Source organism: Pristis pectinata, chromosome 35 (genome assembly GCF_009764475.1).
Source record: "Pristis pectinata isolate sPriPec2 chromosome 35, sPriPec2.1.pri, whole genome shotgun sequence".
Lineage (NCBI taxonomy): Eukaryota > Metazoa > Chordata > Chondrichthyes > Rhinopristiformes > Pristidae > Pristis > Pristis pectinata.
The window spans coordinates 9,685,692-9,704,597 of NC_067439.1; the positions used below are offsets into that span (position 1 = coordinate 9,685,692).

At 46.7% G+C, this 18,906-nt stretch overlaps 1 protein-coding gene across 1 annotated transcript in view; it reads right to left on the minus strand.

Moving 5' to 3' along the window:
• Positions 1-4,316: 4,316 nt before the first annotated feature.
• Positions 4,317-18,906, minus strand: part of LOC127586431 (cyclin-dependent kinase-like 1) — a 48,693-nt gene continuing 34,103 nt past the window's right edge. Inside the window, exons 6-9 of the mRNA XM_052044386.1 lie at positions 18,486-18,568; positions 12,271-12,327; positions 10,326-10,469; positions 4,317-8,567 (exon numbers count right to left, since the gene is read on the minus strand). Of these exons, the coding sequence (XP_051900346.1) occupies positions 8,466-8,567; positions 10,326-10,469; positions 12,271-12,327; positions 18,486-18,568 (386 nt within the window). The 3' untranslated portion in view covers positions 4,317-8,465. The remainder of the gene's footprint in view (positions 8,568-10,325; positions 10,470-12,270; positions 12,328-18,485; positions 18,569-18,906) is intronic.

Consider the following 18,906-nt stretch of genomic DNA (forward strand, 5'->3'; position numbering starts at 1 on the left):
ACTGGGGGTTAATGGAAAACTGAGATTGATAGGTGTTCATTGGACAATGGCTTTACGATAATAAAAAGAGAAATGTATGGGCTGAGCAACTCTGTGAAGAGAGTAGCGGACTTGTTTCACGCTGAGAGTCTTTGGACAGAACTGGAGAAGGTTAGGGATGTAGCAGACTTTAAACAAATGCAGAGGCTGGGGAATGGGGTCAGGGAGGAAAGGTGAAAAGGGAAAGGTTTGTGATAAGCTGGAGGCTTAAAAGGGTAAATGACAAAAGGAAGATGCTGCAAGACAAAAGGGGCAGGGAAGCAGAGAGGGAAATACAGGGAGTGTCCAGGAGAAATGGATGTGGGAACGAGAGCAACAGTGTGGTTAATTAGCCATATAAGCTCTGTGACTTTGGAGTTTAGAGGGGTGACCTCAATGAGATATAAGATCCCAAGAGAGTAGATGTTGAGATGTTTTCATTGGTGGGACAGTATTGAATGAAGGGGCATGGTTACAGGCACGGTAGTGTAGCGGTTAGTGTAATGCCATTAGGGTTCAATTCCAGCCGCTGTCCGTAAGGAGTTCGTACGTTCTCCCTGTGTCTGCGTGGGCTTCCTCTGGGTGCTCTGGTTTCCTCCCACATTCCAAAGATGCACGGGTTAGGAAGTTGTGGGCATGCTATGCTGGCGTCGGAAGCGTGGTGACACTTGCGGGCTGCCCCCCAGCACATTCTCTATAACACAAAAAAAAGACACATTTCACTGTGTGTTTCAATGTACATGTGACCAATAAATAATAAATATCTTACTGGACACTGGGGGAAGGATCTGCAAACTATTGTTGGCCAAGCTGTTCTGAAAGATATTGAGAACTGTTGAGGGGTCTCTATTGTGGTTAGGTCTAAAGCCTGGAACTCTCTACCCAATAACACTTGCACAGGAAGGACTGCAGAGGTTCAAAGTAGTGGATCATCTCCTCCTCGAGAGTGGTTTAGAGATGGACAATTAACCCCTTGCCCCTGCCACCACATTCTGCAAGTGAATAAAAAGGGTGAGGACAAATCCAGAACCAATGACCAGGTGGCGAGGGTGACAGAGATTTCATTCGTTACAGTTGGTAGGACAGGCAGGGGGTACAAGAGCCTGAAGACCCACACCTCAAGTTCAACAACCGCTTCTGCCCCACTGCCGTCAGGGTCTTGAACCCACCTGAAAAACTCTAACACTGCCTCGGACTAAATATTTTTTTCTCTCTTTCAACTTGCACTAACGTCGTTATGTTTATTTTGTGTAAGTTATGTATGATTTAACTTACATTTGTCATGTACTGTGCTGCTGCTGCAAAAAGCTAATTTCATGGGATTTGTCCCCTAGGTGTGTATGCCGGTGACAATAAACTTGAACAATGGTGTCAACCCAGAGGGTTTAAGAATGGAAAAGAACTTGAGGGATGGGGTGGAAGCAGGCAGAGTTACATCGGTGGAAACGTCTGACTGGGCTGATACAGAGAATCCCACAAACATTCTTGAACATGTTTCCTTTGTCCTGTTAATCTCACGCCATGCACAGGGTCCCTGGTTCCGGAGTCTGCTGGCAGGTGTTACGTACCAGCAACAATAGAAACACACCGAGTCATTTACAAGTGTTAAAAACTATTTTATTCATAACTACTTGTGATAATAAAAGTAAAAACGTTGGACATCAAACATAATCACCAAAACCAAACTCAAAGTGTGTGTGTGGCAAATTCCCAAACTCCAGGTCTAGGAATAGTTCTCAAAGTTCAGTTCAGCAAGTCGTCAGGTGAAACGTGAGCAAAGGCTTTTGCAAAACCACCGTTGACTGAAGACAAAACGTAGAGAGAATATAGAGAGAAATTACAAAATCTACATGTTCCACGATGGAACCCATATGACACCTCAATCACTGATGATCTCCACTGCTTTTTTCCGAAGTGTCTGCCACTCCGAAGGCATTTGAGATGTGGCCGTACACAGAAATACCTGTTTTCCAGTACAGGTTAACGACAAAGTGGACTCCACTTGTTTGCTCCAAAAATCCATACATGGATTGTAGTGACAGACACAGTTATTGTTCTTCATCCATTGTGACGGAGACCAGCAGTCAGTGTCTCTCACTCTCTCTCTCTCTCTCTTCCTTCGACTCTCACTGAGCAAAACAGCCAGCACGTTGTATTAGTCTTGCTGTCTTGATGACACCACACCCACACACCCACACACACACACACACACACACACACAACTACTCCAATGTCCAGGTGCCTTAAAGGAATAGTCACCAAATAGCAACCTGACTCATAACACAGTCTTGTAATGATGCGACCTGCCCACTGGAACCAGCCGAGTGTAACAGTGCTTGGAACAGTGGCCTGGGAGAGGACACTGACATGGGCCAAAGCTAATGTAAGGTTTAAACCAATGCTTCTTAAAGCTGTTCAACCTCAGCACGCTAACAAGAAGGAATCAGGCAGGTATACAGAATTTCCACTAGAAACCAAGTACAACTTGACATTTTGCAGGCACAGTAGTGTAGAGGTTAGCGTAACACTATTACAGCGCCAGCAACCCGGTTTCAATTTCGGCCGCTGTCTGTAAGGAGTTTGTACGTTCTCCCTGTGTCTGCGTGGGTTTCCTCCAGGTGCTCCGGTTTTCTCCCACATTCCAAAGATGTATGGGTTAAGAAGTTGTGAGCATGTTATGTTGGCGCCGGAAACGTGGCGACACTTGCGGGCTGCCCCCAGAACACTCCGCGCAAAAGGTGCATTTCACTGTGTGTTTCCATGTACATGTGATTAATAAAGAAATCTTATATTGAGAAACAAAACTTGCAATATTGCTGTTCAAAAACTGAGACAAAAGATAAGCTTAAAATAGCATTTGAAGGGAGGAGGGGGAGAGACTGAGGGGAAAAGGTTAGCTGATGGAACAATGTCCAATGAAATGTGGAGAATTGAAACTGTGCAGTAAGCAAGACCAGATCTGAGTCCTGATGAAGGGTCTCGGCCCGAAATGTCGACTGTTTATTTCCCTCCATGGATGCTGCCTGACCTGCTGAGTTCCTCTGGCACTTTTTGTGTACTGCTCCAGATTGCGGCATCTGCAGAGTTTCTTGCGTCTCTGAGATTCGTGCAGAGGCTGCAGCACTGAGGCAGCTGCCACAACGTGAGCGTCTGCTGCACTGCAGCGCCATCATCGGGCAGCCTGGTCCTACTGTGGACTTTGGATGAACGTTGGAAGACGCAACAATTCAGCTGTTTATCCTTGAAAATTAAAATAGAGAATGTGAGAAACGTTGTCCTCTTCTCTTTACTACCATCAGGGAGGAGGTACAGCAGCCTGAAGACCCACACTCAACGGTTCAGGAACAGCTTCTTCCCCTCTGCCATCAGATTTCTGAACGGTCCATGAACCCATGAACACTACCTTGTTATTCCTTTCTTGTGCACTATTTTGTAATTTAGCAGAATTTTAAGTCTTTGCACTGTACTGCTGCCACAAAACAACACATTTCACATCATATAAGACAGTGATGATAAACCTGATTCCCTGATTCTACGGGAAAAGAAGCAGCATTAATAGGGACACAGGAGACTGCAGATGCTGGAATCTGGAGCAAAGCAACGAGCTGCCGGAGGAACTCGGCAGGTCAGACAGCATCTGCGCAGGGAAATGGACAGTCAACGATTTGGGTTGAACCCCTCATCTGGACTGAAAGAGTAGAGAGGAGATAGTACAAAGAGGTCAGGGAGAGGGGTGGGACAGGAGCTGGCAAGTGATAGGTGGATCCAGGTGGAGGGGTTGATTGGCAGATGGAGTCAGGTGGGGGAGGGAGGGGTGGAGATAGCGACAGAGGCTGGGGAGTGACAGGTGGAGGCAGCAAAGGGCTGCAGATGGTGGAATCTGATAGGAGAGGAAGGTGATTAATGGTTCAGGTTGGTGACATCAGTTCTGATGCAAAACATTAATTCTGCTCCTCTCTCCACGGACACTATCTGACCTGCTGAGTATTTTCTGTTCAAGTATCCAGCATCTGCGTACTTTTTTGCTTTTCAATCTACTTTTAACCCTTTCTGTGCCCAAGCCTCAAACCTTCCTTTCATAATACCAATCGCTTGCATTGCTAAATAAGGGAAAGTTGAGGCCATTGGGGGAATAAGGGTTTGTCACTGTTTGGAGATGCGACTGATGATAAAATAAATGATTATTCAGCTTTAATTCATTAGAACCACACAACACTGAAACAGGTCCTTCGGCCCATGGAATCTGTGCTGACCATCATGCACCCATCTACATTAATCCCATTCTCCCTCTTGCACACCACCCCCCCCCCATCAACTTCCCCTCCCCCAGGCCTGCTCTCCAGTCACCACCCACACCAGGGGTAACTTACAGTAACCGATTAATCCACCAACCCGCACATCATTGAGAGTTGAGAGGAAGCCAGAGCGCCCGGGGGAAACCCACGCAGACACAGGGAGAACGTGCAAACGCCACTAAGACAGCACCGGAAGTCAGGGTTGGATCTGGGTGTCTGGAGCTGTGAGGCTGAGCCATAGAGTAACACAGCATGGAAACAGGCCCTTCGGCCCAACCCATCCATAACAACCATGGTGCCCGTCTAAGCTAACCCCACTTGCCAGTGTTTGGCCCATATCCCTCTAAACCCCTCCTATACATGTTCTTATCCAAATGTCTTTTGAATGTTGTTATTTGTACCTGCCTCAACCACTTCCCTATTCCCTATACACACCACCCTCTGCATGAAGAAGTTGCCCCTCAGGTCCCTTTAAAATCTTTCACCTCTCACCTTAAGCCTATGCCCTCGAGTTTTTAGTTCCCCTTCCCTGGGAAAAAAGACTGCGTGTTCACATTACCTATGCCCCTAGGTCTGTGGATTCTGGCACTGTGGATGGCAGTAAATTACACACAGTCTTCTCAGCCTGTTTTTTCAATCACAGATGATCCAGATGACCCGTGAATGGGCCACAGTGTGAGCGAACAGAGGGCCACTGGCACAGAAAGCAAAGTGTTTGCTTGATGCTCCCTCAGTGGTTATAACAAAGCTGATGCCAATGAAAGGAAGAGAGGTCTTAATGATTTGAAGAAAGGAGTTGAAAGAATGCAAGTCATGGTTCAGTGGGGGGTACATCTGCCTGTAAGAAGGCCACGGGCTCAGGTTCCACACAACACATCCAGCAGTCTACCTCACAATCTACCTCATTATGACCTTGCACCTTCTTGCCTACCTGCACTGCACTTTCTCTGTAGCTGTTACACTTTATTCTGTATTCTGTTATTGTTTTACCTTGTATTACCTTGATGCACTGTGTAATGAATTGATCTGTATGAACGGTATGCAAGACAAGTTTTTCATTGTACCTCGGTACATTTGACAATAATAAAACAATTCCAATTCCAAGTTATGTGTTGCTTGGATTGTTGTCAGTTCCAGGCTACAGAACCTATTCCTGTTGGGAATAACTTACAAAAGTTAATCAGAAGGAAAATCTTGCATGTATGCAGGAAGCAGAACTAATACATTGCTCTCTTGCAGTGAGAGGACAACCAGAATGGACCAAATGGTCTCAGTGCATGATGTATCAAAGTAGAGATCCTTTGCTCTTACGTCAGCCCCCGCTAACTGGCCATGCACACCCCTCTGTTCAGAAGTGACTCAAACATACCACACAGAGTTTCCGACAAACCCGTCATACCACCCAGGTGAAATTTAACAAATGGCAAATTTGCCCCAAATCAAACAAATTGCCATAATGCATAATCCAAACACAAAATACTGTATTTGCCTAAAGACAGCAAATTCCAGAAACATTTGAGTCAGTTGATGTTTCGGATCCGCACTTGTATTCTGATGTCCTGATGCAAGGTCTTCAGCCTGAAACACTCACTGTTTATCTCGCCACAGTTGCAGCCTGACCTGCACTTTTCTATTTCAGACTGGACGTGACCAAATCTGGCTGGTTTCATCAGCTGACCTCTCACCCGGCTATAGAGTCTCAATGAACCACTGCCACTTCTCCACTCCAATATTTTTATATCTAATAAACAGAAGAGTTCAAATAGTTGTAAAAGAAAAAGAATTAGTGATTTTATTTCTTTAAGATTACATGCAATAGTCTCCAGGTCTTTGGTTGCTGGGGGCTCCTGGTGCTTTACTACCTTGAATAACACAGTCAGCACACAGAAAGCAGTCCAGTCACCAGGCTAAATCCTCACACTGTGTCCATCAGCAAGTCTTTAAAGGAGCTGTTTAGGTGAAAAAAATACTTAAAGAGTGTAAAATTGCCCCATAATGAGGTGACTCAACTCCATTTACTGGTAGTGTGATTTAGTTACCGCTAGTGCTGACTGTGGCAGGCTAGAGAACAAGAGGTTACTTCCAACACCTGAAGCAGCTCTCTCCAACTTTAGTGGAGAGGTGACAGCAAGAAAGAGAAACTTATATGATGGTTACTGAAAAATAGAAAGGTTTTATGAACTGCATTATGTAGCACCTTTCACAACCTCGGGATCTCCCAGAGTCAATGTGCGGTCACTGCTGAGATGAAGAAACCACAGCTGCTGGTCTGTGCACAGCAAGATCCCACAAACAGCAATCACTCTACACGTGTGGCTAGGAAGTAGACCTAGGAAGCAAGGTCCTCAACCATTCTCTTGCGAAGCCAGGCATCCATGCCACAAACAGGGATGGAGGGTGGGAGCCAAATCAGGGCTTGCACACTTGTTCTAAATGCACAATCCAACCTGTGCAGAGCGCTTATTGATCAAACCGTAGCTACAATTAAACTCATAATCCCAATCAATGCACAGACACGTTGAACACAACACAACTTAATTTGATTAAAAGGAACATTCAGTTCTTCTCAACTAGCTTGTACCTGAGTCTGCACCCAGGATTCCCTCAGGAATTGAAGGTACCAGGAGGAGCGAGCAGGTTATTGCTCAATGTAAGAAGCCAAAGTGAGGTAAATAGCCTTCTCCCCCCTCAACCCACTCGTTAATGACCCAGTAGCTCCAGTATTCTCCTGGGTTATTATATTGCTGTTTTGTTGCATAATAGGCAGCCACTTTGAGGAACCACACTGGCGACGTTCTCGCTCTGCTTTCAGTTCACTAGGGAAGCTAGCCAATTTTACACTCACTGTCACCAATCCAACGCTACTAAAGGCACCCCACCCTCACCAAATACTGTTCCCAACTGCTTGCCAGAAAAACAGGAACTCTCCACTATCTGTGTCTTGCACTTAACCCTCCGATAACACCGTCCTAGCCATGGATAATACCCAATGTGCAAATCAGCTGTGGAATCCCTGCATTGGTGAAGTAGGGTGCTTACCCTAACTCAGATCCACCAACACGGTGAGCCTTACTACCCCTCTGAAGTAGCTACCAAGCCACCCAGTTCAAGGTCGACAACTGCTGGCCTTTCTAGAGATGCTCAGATCCCCAATCAATGAATAAGTAAAAACTGAAGTGGTGCGTATAAAAACCCAAATTCAGCTGGTGTTCTCTGTATACATCAAGCTTTACAACTGTCAGCTAAAATAAGCAAGTTTGTTTCACATTTAAAATGAAGTCTGGAATTGTTTCTTTCAGCCTAACTGAGGGAGTTGAAGACACATCATCCATTCAACCCGTGCAGAGGGGGAAGGCTGAGACACTTGGAGGGGGGGGGGGGGGGGTGGGGTGGTGGTTTGGGTACCTGCTTGGGTTCCACACACCAGGATTAATCACTGATATGATGTGTGCACACAGAGGTGAAAAGACAGACCCACGCTTCTTATCTTACACCAGCAGCCCAGCAAAGCAGTGAGGAATTTTAGCCACACTTCTTCCAACATTCCCCAGGTATAAATTTCGAATAATTCCCATTCATTTTGCTTAAAGGTCACTGGGATGTGTAAGCTCTGGCCACCAGATGGCCCTGTGCAATAAGTTTCTGAAGTGTTACCTTCATTGTCGTATTTGGAGGAGATTACATGTCAACTGATCAGGAGAACTGTCACACATGATCTACTGGCCTAGAAAAAGAACTTGCAAACCCAAAACGTGTTGCAAGTATTGCAGCAATGTGCCTGTACAGTTCTAGTATCTTCATATACAAGGTTTCTTGGCCAATAGGGTGTTGGACAGGCTAGACCATCCATTATGGTCCCATGACATATTGGTATCCACAAGTGGATTGGACTTCCTACCCAACAATGAAGACCATCTTCGAACACTTTAATTATGGTTTCTATCAGAATGTCCTGTGTTTCTTCCCCTCGCCACCCCAACACCCTTCAACCCCCACCCCTCCCCTCCCCCACGACCCAACTGAATGACCAGGTCTCTAAATGCGGATTGGGTTTGGGTCTGGAAGCAGGTGTCAGGATTTCCACTTGGTGGGGAAGGTGTGGTTGTACAAGTAGGTGTTAGGCTGGGCTCGCTGGTTCTTGCTGCCATATAGTCAGATGTTGGGCAGGTGGTGGTCGTACTTGTGCCGGTGGTACTTCTTGTTCTCGGGTGCAGGAGAGATGTTGCTGCTTGTTAACTGTGGCAGATACTGCAGCTGGGAGGGAAAAGAGGAAGAAGTTATAGTGAGACACTCAAAATTCATCCTGTTTGGGGTCTGATTCCATTGCAGCAGCATACACATACACACATACACATACACGAACACACACATACACGAACATGCAAACACAAACACGCATTAAAGAATGAAAAGCCTGCCATTAACCCACTTGCTGGCTCAGTAGATAGAGCCCAAACTTGGCAGGCTCATTCTTATGTTTTCAGTGGGAATGAATTAACACAGCACATGAGAGGCCTATGGTGCCTGGGTGACTGTGACTTATTCCTCACACTAGCTGCTACATTACCTGGGATTTCACCACACAGGGCAGGCAATTGCTTCAGTAGAGCTGTCAGTTAGCCAAACCAAGGACCTGTCTCCTTGCCCATGGTGAATGTGGATGTAGTTCTGTAAAGGGTGATATTCAAATCACAAGACAAAGGAGCAGTAGGTCATTAGGCCCATCGAGTCTGCTCTGCCACTTCACCATGAGCTAAACTATTCTCCCATCTAGTCCCAATTCCCGGCCTCTTCCCCATATCCCTTGATACCCTGACTAATTAGATACTTATCAATCTCCTCCTTAAACACCCCCAATGATTAGGCCTCCACAGTTGTACATGGTAACAAATTCCATAAATCCACGACCCTCTGGCTAAAGAAATTTCTCCACATCTCTGTTCTAAATGGGTACCCTCTAATTCTAAGACTGTGCCCTCTTGTCCTGGACTCACCCACCATGGGAAACAACTTAGCCACATCTACTCTGTCTGGTCCTTTCAACATTTGAAATGTTTCTACGAGGTCCCCTCTCATCCTGGAACAATACTACAATAGTTAAACCGAGGACCCAGGTGAACTTTAGGGGCACTGAATAAAGACGGAGCAATGTCCAAACCTGTGGCTGGTAGAACTAAATGTCAGAAAATATGCAGCAACACACAAAATGCTGGAGGAACTCAGCGGGTCGGGCAGCATCTGTGGAGGGAAATGGACAGTCGATGTTTCGGGTCAAGACCCCACTGGGTTCCTCCAGCAGTTTAGTTTTGCTCCAGATTCTAGCATCTGCAGTCTCTTGTGTCTCTGTAAAGAAGATTGTGGTTTTAGGTCAATGAAATTTCATCGACCTGAACCATTAACTCTGTTCTTCTCTCTCCTCAGATGCTGCCTGACCTGCTGAGCATTTCCTGCACTTTCTTACTTTATGAAGTGACTGGATGACAGTGTTTAAAACTTATGAGAGGATAAAACAGAATACTTAGAGTGAAATCTTTTGCAGTGTCTACACCATCTAAAATAATGGGACACAAATCGATGACTAGATTTAAGAGTTATGACAGAGGGGAGCAGAAATATTTTTGTGTACACAGTCCTGAGGCTGTTACTATTAAAGTAAGTGATGGAGACAGAAAACATATCAACAATTGAGAATTAGACACAGGGAGGACCCTAAGACCGTAAGACGTAGGAGCAGAATTAGGCCGTTCAGCCCATCGAGTCTGCTCCACCATTCAATCATGGCTGATAAATTTTTGTCAACCCTGTTTTCCTGCCTTCTCCCCGTAACCCTTAGCAATCAAGAACCAATCAATCGCTGTCTTAAATACACCCAATGACTTGGCCTCCACAGCCCTCTGTGGCAACGAATTCCACAGATTCACCGCCTTCTGGCTGTCTTATGCTTCCACTATGATGGGTTGGCAAGCAGTGATTTGCTGACCTCTCCATGGATGGAAGCAGCTACGGCCTTACCCCTTGAGGGCGTCTGCGTGGCATCCTCTTGAACTTCTCCACCTCCTTGCTGCTCTCCATCTCTTCCCGACAACCGTCAAAGTGTGGGTGCTGCAGGAGTTGCTCACAGGTCAGTCTCTCTGCTGGGTTCATCATCAGACAGCCCTGGGGCAAGCAACAGAGTGACAGACATTCACACCGGGACCTGGGCAACTCTTCAACGCCATGACAGTGGGGTCCAGGAACGTAGAGAGAAGGATACAGCAGAGAATGAAGCATCCCCAACCAACTCTGTCACCGTGGGTTGTACTTCAGTGTTATATCACTATGTTAAAGTTGGCAGGATTACAGTATACATATCAATAAGATGCAAGTATATTGCCCACGACCGCAAGAAACTGCAGAGAGTTGTGGACACAGCCCAGCGCATTACGGACACCAGCCTCCCCTCCTTGGACTCTTTACCTCCTTTTCTTGGCGAAGCAGCCAGCATAATCAAAGACCCCACCCACCCAGGACATTCTCTCTTCTATCCTCTCTCCTCTTCCATTGGGTAGAAGATACAGGAGCATGAAGGCACATACCACCAGACACCAGACAGTAGGACAGCTTCTACCCCACTGTGATAAGACTATTGAACAGTTCCCTTATACAATGAGATGGACTATGTCCTCACGATCTACCTTGTTGTGACCTTGCACCTTATTGCACTGCACTTTCTCTGTAGCTGTGACACTTTACTCTGTACTGTTATTGTTTTTACCTGTACTACATCAATGCACTCTGTACTAACCCAATGTAACTGCACTGTGTAATGAATTGACCTGTACAATCAGTTTTTTTCACTGTACCTCGGTACAAGTGACAGTAATAAACCAGTACCAATACCTTGGTTGTTACTAAATCCTGGAACTCCCTCCCCAACAGGACTTGGGGAACATCTTCACCAGAAGGACTACAGCAGTTCAAGGGGGAAACTCACTACCATCTTCTCAAGGGGAATTAGGGATGGACAATAAATGCTGGTCGTTTCAACAACACCAGATCCCAAAAGTTAAATAAAGAAAAACTGACGGGTTCATTGGTTCCACAGTGAGGGCTGTGGAGTATTGGTATTGGTTTATTATTGTCACTTGTACTGAGGTACAGTGAAAAACTTGTCTTGCATACCGTTCGTACAGATCAATTCATTACACAGTGCATTGAGGTAGTACAGAGTAAAAACAATAACAGAATACAGAGTAAAGTGTCACAGCTACAGGGAAGTGCATTGCAGGTAGACAATAAGGTGCAAGGTCACAACAAGGTAGATTGTGAGGTCAAGAGTCCATCTCATCATATAAGAGAACTGTTCGATAGTCTTATCACAGTGGGATAGAAGCTGTCCTTGAGCCTGGTGGTACGTGCCCTCAGGCTTCTGTATCTTCTGCCTGATGGGAGAGGGGAGAAGAGAGAATGTCCCGGGTGGGTGGGGTCTTTGATTATGTCAGAGGTCTACAGAGATAGGTTGGTGTTGTGGGTCATCTACAGTGAGGGGAGTGGGGTATCAGTGTAATAGCAAAGGTCTACTGATGGGGTTAGGGTATGTAGCGTTTAAAATAGAGGAAATGTCAGCAAGTGCAACCATCCTAATCGAAACAGGCATTGATGGGATTTTATATATTAAGGGAATTAGATATTAAGATTTTCAGATATTAAGGGAATCTGGGAATATGGGGTTACTGTAGGAAAGTGGGGTGAGGAAGGGGTCAGCCACGATCTTTTTATTTGTTGGAGCAGGTGAGAGGGGTCTCCTCCTGCGTCTGTTTGTAATGTTCCGATGTTGCTATTTCTGCTTTTGAGTGATCAGTTCCTCAGAGCCGCTAGAAGATGGGCTGCCTGGAGTTGCCTGCACTGTGCCCTAGGCGGGGCCCCTCCCGAGTGGTTAGTGCACAGGGTGTTTCACACAGTAGTAGTCCGCACTCACCTTCATCAAGTGGAGGGCCTGAGCAGAGATGTGTGGAAACCTCACCTCGAGAGGCTCCTGGACGTGGGAAACAAACCAACAGCAGAATTATCGTTATTACAAGGCCCAACACAAACTAGAGGAACAACACCTCATATCGCCTGTAACCCACTGGCATGAATGTTGAGTTTTCCAGTTTTAGGTAACCCTCTCCTCTGGTGTGTTTTCCCCCTTCCTGCTTTTCTTACTTTCTCTCTCTCTCTCTTTCCAATCCTCCTCTGGTCCTCCCATTTTGCTCCCTTTCTCATCCCCCCTCCAACTCCAGATGACACAAAGATTGGTGGAATTGTGGACAGTGTAGAGTGATATCAAAGGATACAGCTGAATATGCATCAGTTACAGATATGGGCAGAGAAATGGCAGATGGAGTTTAATCCGGGCAAGTGTGAGGTGCTGCACTTTGGGAGGACTAATGTAAGGGGAAAATTTACATTTAATGGCAGGACCCTTAACAGTATTGATGTACAGAGGGATCTTGGCTACTAAGTCCATAGCTCACTGAAAGTGGCCACACAAGTAGATAGGGTGGTAAAGGCAGCACACGGCATGCTTGCCTTCATCGGTTGGGGCATTGAGTATAAGAGTCAGGAAGTCATGTTGCAGCTGGGTAAATCTTTAGTAAGGCCATACTTGGAATATTGTGTGCATCTCTGGTCACCTCATTATGGGAAGGTTGGAGGTTTTGGAGAGGGTGCAGAAGAGGTTCACTAGGATGCTGCCTGGATTAGAGGACCTGTGCTAAAAGGAGAGGTTGGACAAACTTGGGCTGTTTTCTCTGGATTGTCAGAGGCTGAGGGGAGACCTGATAGAGGTTTATAAGATTACAAGATAAGGTATCTTTATTAGTCACATGTACGTCAAAACACGAAGTGAAATACATCTTTCGCATAGAATGTTCTGCGGGCAGCCCGCAAGTGTCACCATGCATCCGGTGCCGACATAGTATGCCCACAACTTCCTAACCTGTATGTCTTTGGAATGGAAACCGGAGCACCCAGAGGAAACCCACGCAGACACGGGGAGAACGTACAAATTCCTTACAGACAGCGGCCGGAATTGAACCCGGGTCACTGGCGCCGTAATAGCGTTACGCTAACCGCTACACTACCGTGCCTGTCCTGAGAGGCATAGAGAGGGTAAGACAGTCAGAATCTTTTTCCCAGGATAGAAATGTCAGGTACTAGAGGACATGCATTTAATGTGAAGGGGGAAAAGTTTAATGTGTGGGGCAAGTTTTTTTTTACACAGAGAGTGGTGGGTGCCAGGAATAGTCTGCCAGAGGTGGTGATGGAAGAAGATACAGTGATGGCATTTAAGAGACTGTTAGACAGAGACATGAATATGCAGGGAGTGGAGGGATGTGGATCATGTGCAGGCAGAAGAGAATTAGTTTAATTCGGTATCATGTTCAGAGCAGACTTTGTGGGCTGAAGGGCCCGTTCCTCTGCGATACCCTTCTATATAACCCCTATCACACGTCTTCATCCCCCTCCTACTTCCATCCACCCTCAACATACATTTCACCCACAGGATCTCCCCCCATCCCTCCCCTTATCTGGTTGTGGTTCTACCTGCCCCTCACCTCACCCCTAATAGTTTCCATTATCTTATCAGATTCCCAGCACTGGTAGGTTTTGTGGCCCCACTTATCACCCTCCAGCAGCTGTCTCCACCTTCACCCTCCCCCACTTGCCTCTCCTTTTTTTGTCTGCCTCCATCTACCATTCACTTGCCTCTGTCTCCCAACTCCACCCCTCCACTCCCCCCCCCCCCCACCCCACTCCAGCATCCTTCACCCCTCTTCGGTTGACACATCACCTCTGGCCCCTGTCTCACCCCTCCCCCTCTCCACCCTACACTGGCCATCTCCCCTCTCAGTTCTGATACAGGATTTCAACCTGAAACGTCGACAATTCCTCCCAACCCCTCACTAACGTTGCTCAACCCGCTGAGTTCCTCCAGCAGATTATTTGTTGCTCTAGATCCCAGCATCTGTAGTCTCTTATGTCTCTGTCTGGCAGAGTTATCACTCTGGCTGACTCTCTTCCCAAATTCACTCCCATCTCTGATTTAAACCAATTCTTTGCTAATCCCTCTTCAAATTTATTTGGATTCTTCCTGCTCACAATTTGTCACAAGGGGCAGTACACAAGACCAGACACACTGCTTAACTCTGATCATCTCACCAATGTTGTGGGTACTATGATTAAAATTCAAGTCATGTATTTGCTCCAACATTAGTGGTAAATCTGTGGCTCCTGGCTTGTAACCTTACATATTCTCATTGAGGTTGTACAGAAAATAGTGGCATAATCTTTAAGAAGGATCCATTCACATCAGTAATGATGAGACTCTTACAGGAGTGTGACTGGTGAGGAGATCATAATGCCTGCATTACTACACAGATTCTTTAATTCATTGCTTTAACTGAATTCAGTTCTCCCCTTCCTCTCCCAGTGGGCTAGGGTAGAGGTTTGGGGTATTAACAGTACATGGTTGGGGGTCAGACTCCAAACTGCTCTGGATAATACACCGAACTGTGTATTACCCAGAGTGTGTGATAGGCTGCACGACAAGGTCCTGCTGCAGCCCACAGTGGGTTAGCCACTGTCAGGTTGGGCAGCGGTTGAGAGGCTGCAGTTGGTTTCAGCACATCTGGAGTAGGTAAGGGGAAGAAATTGGGGCAAAAAAAAGAGTAAGAAATCATCCAAGAATCTGACCCTCAAGTCACTATCCACCACGTAAATGTCTGGAGATCGGCATCTTTGGCTACACAGTTAATGGGAGGACCCTTAACAACATTGTTGTTCAAGAGGGGTCTTGGGGTCCAAGTCCATCGCTCCCTGAAAGCAGCAACACAAGTAGATAGATTGGGAAAGAAGGCATTCGGCATGCTTGCCTTCATCAGTTGGGGCATTGAGTATAAGATTCATGAAGTTATGTTACAGCTGTAGAAAACTTTGGTTAGGCTGCATTTGGAGTATTGTGTTCAGTTCTGGTCACCCCATTACAGGAAAGATGTGGAGGCTTTGGAGAGGGTACAGAAGAGGTTTACCAGGATGCTGCCTGGATTAGAGGGTATTAGCTTTAAGGAGAGGTTGGACAGGCTTGGATCGTTTTCTCTCGTGCTTCGGAGGCTGAGGGGAGACCGGACAGAAGTTTGTAAAATTATGAGAGGCATAGATAGGGTAGACAGACAGAGTCTTTCTCCCAGGATGGAAACACCAAATACCAGAGGGACAAGTTTTAAGGTAAGAGGGGGAAAGTTTAAGGGAGATGATGTGCAGGGCAAGTTTTTTTTATATACAGGGAGTGGTGGGTGCCTGGAACAGGCTGCCAGTGGTGGTGGTGGTGGAAGCCGTTAGGATAGTGGCATTTAAGAGGTATTTAAACAGGCACATGAACATGAAGAGAATGGAGGGATATGGATCATGTGCAGGCAGAAGGGATTGGTTTCATTTGGCATTATGTTCAGCACAGACGTCGTGGGCCGAAGGGCCTGTTCCTGTGCTGTACTGTTCTATGTACTAAGTAGCCCACTGCTGTCTCCATTTCTGCTCACACCTCTGGGAGCTGCAACCCTCCAATGGAACCGACTCCTAGTTCCAAACACGTTTCCCAGGACAGGAAGAAACGTGGTGGACGAGCCAGAGTGAGAAAATGGTGACGTTGCTCAGGGATGAGCAGAGGTTGCGCAAGGATGAACGCCCAGATCTAGGAACGAGTAACCAGGGGGTCAGCCTGCTTCACTGCCTCGCACTTCCGAGTCACCAGTCTGTGGGTTCAGGACCCGCTCAAGACACCTCAGCACATCCTCCAAACTGACCCTCCCCTGGTAGTACTAAGGCAGTGCTACACTGTCAGCAGTGTTGTTTCTTGAATGAGGTACCCAGACAATGCCCATCTGCCTCCTGACTGATAGAAAGGAACCACAAGAGATTCTGCAGATGCTGGGATCTGGAGCAACACACACAAAATGCTGGAGGAACTCAGCAGGTCAGGCAGCCTCCATGGAGGGAAATAAACAGTCGACGTTTCATGTCGAGACCCTTCATCAGGACTGGAAAGGAAGAGGGCAGAAGCCGGAATAAGAAGGTCAGGGAGGGGGTGAGTACATGCAGGCAGGTGAGAGGTGAGTCCAGGTGAGAGGGGGAAGGTAGTCGGTGGGGGACGGGGGAGAAGTAAGAAGCTGAGAGGTGATAGGTACAAGAGGCACAGAGCTGAAGGAGGAGGAATCCGGTAGGAGAGCACAGTGGACCCGAAACATCGACTGTTTATTTCCCTCCATAGATGCTGCCTGACCTGCTGAGTTCCTCCAGCATTCTGTGTGTGTTGTTGACAGAAAGAAGTCACGTCACTGCTTCAATTCAGAATTCAAAAAGGGGAGCTCATGTAAGTGAAGATAGGAAGTGCCAGAAATAGTCAGAAATTTCTGAAGAAGGGTCATTGACCTGAAACATTATCTGTTTCTCTCTTCACAGATGCTGCCTGAGCTGCTGAATATTGGCAGCAATTGTTTTTTTTAAATTCAGATTTCTTGTTTTGCAGTTAATGAGTTCTGTTAAGTGACTTGGTCAATACCAATCTCTCAGTTCACATCATTACAACCCTGCTGTCATCTTTATCTGGTCTATCTCTGACTTCCCCAGCTCCATTTCGGAAGGCAGGTTAGCGAGCAGAATCTATTGCAAGTCTACACACATACACAGCAACCAGAACTAAACTTCCTTCTGTGACTCCATTCCATTCTCCCAGTTTCTCTGCTATGTCTGTTGTAACACCACCTTCCACACCAGGCTGTCCGTCCTCCTGAGCTATTGCTGCCCTCCACAATCAGTGCAGTGAGGCTCTCAAGTGCGTCTGTCCCACCTCCTGACTTTTGCACTGAGCCAGAAGGAGGGTAGGGTTCCCCTTGTCCTAACCCACCTGTCTCCACCAACCCCACTCTCCTGACCCATGGCAACTTTTCGTGCAGAAGATGGAACACTGGCCCCTTTGCCGCCTCCCCTCTCCTGGCCCAGAGCTCTAGACATTCCTTCTTATTGAGGTAGTGATTGATTTGCACTGCTTCCAATTTAGTGCACTATATTTGATGCACAGGATGTGGTCGCCTCTGCTCTGGGGAAACCAAATGCAAAATAGACTGGGTGACTGCTTTGCATGAAGTCTCCAAGAGTGACCCAGATTCTTATCACTTTAATTCTCCATCATACTCTGGCCTCTTCCAATGAAGCCCATTTTGTGCTCAAGATATAGCACCTCATCTTCCAACGTATTACACCCTTCCAGCCTCAGCACTGATTTTTACAATTTCAGATATTCCGCCACTCCTGTCCAGTACCTCACATTTCCAGCTTTCTTTCTCTGACATTCATTTCCCCTCCCCGCCCCCCCCCCCCAATTGACATGTCCTCCAGACAGACCTTTACCTCAGGATTCATCCAATTCCTTCTGCTCTCTGCCCTATCACACACATGATTTTGTTCTCTCAACTTCACCCTCTTTTCTACACAGCTCACAATTTGTTTCATTCCTAATTTCTACCTGAAACAGTAACTCGTACCACAGTTTCTGTTTCTCGTACCACAGCTGCTGCCTGACCTCCTGAGTGTTTCCAAAATTTCTGCTTTGATTTCAGATTTCCAGCATCTGTGGTTTTTTGCTTTTGGATACCTTGGAACAGCACATCTTGTCACCATCACTTTACAATTTGTGTAAGGTTTCTATCTCCAAAGTCCCACAATGGTACTTTAAAAGTACGTCACAACAGAGGAGGTGGCTATTTGGCCCATCAAGTCTCTGCCAGCTCTCAGAGCAATCCCATCAATCCTAACGTTTTGCCGTCATCCATCCTCCCTCACATGCCCATCAACTCCCCACTGATTGTCCTGCCACCCACCCACACACAGCGGCCAATTAACCCCTGAACCCGCACGCCTTTAGGAATATGGAGAAGACCGGAGCACCCAGAGGAAGCCCACGTGGTCACATGGAGAACATGCAAACTCCACCTGGGTTTGTTCCCAACTTGCATCACTGGTGCTATGAGCTAGCAGCACTACCCGCTGCACCACTGTGCCGCCCAATTCACTGGATGTAAATCCTTGCGGCACGCCGAGTGTACGGATGGTGACACAGCAATGCAAGGTCATTCGTTTTACAAAGGGAGCTCTTACCATAACATCAGGCTCCGGAATGTTTACTCCACTGAAGAACTGGTTGGAACTGAAAACCTTTTGGTGCCGAGGGATGAGATCTCCTAATGGACCAAGGAGAAGACATCACACACAAGAAGCAGACTGAAGAACACCATCGATGTGCAATGCTGAGTGACCTGGACATCCCTCCACTGCTGCAAGATCCAAACACACTCAACCCCCAGGGAGCACTGGGACTGAAGACACCAGCACAATAGAATGCTTGAACCAACCTGATAAACACGGAGGACCCTTGGTAACAACAAGCTGTGGATTTAAGATAATCAGCAAAAGAACAAGTGAGCAGACTTTTCTCTCACTGCACGTTGAGTTGTTAAAGCTGAAGTCCACATCCAGTCTTAGCAACATTGCAGATCGTACATTATACATGTATATACAC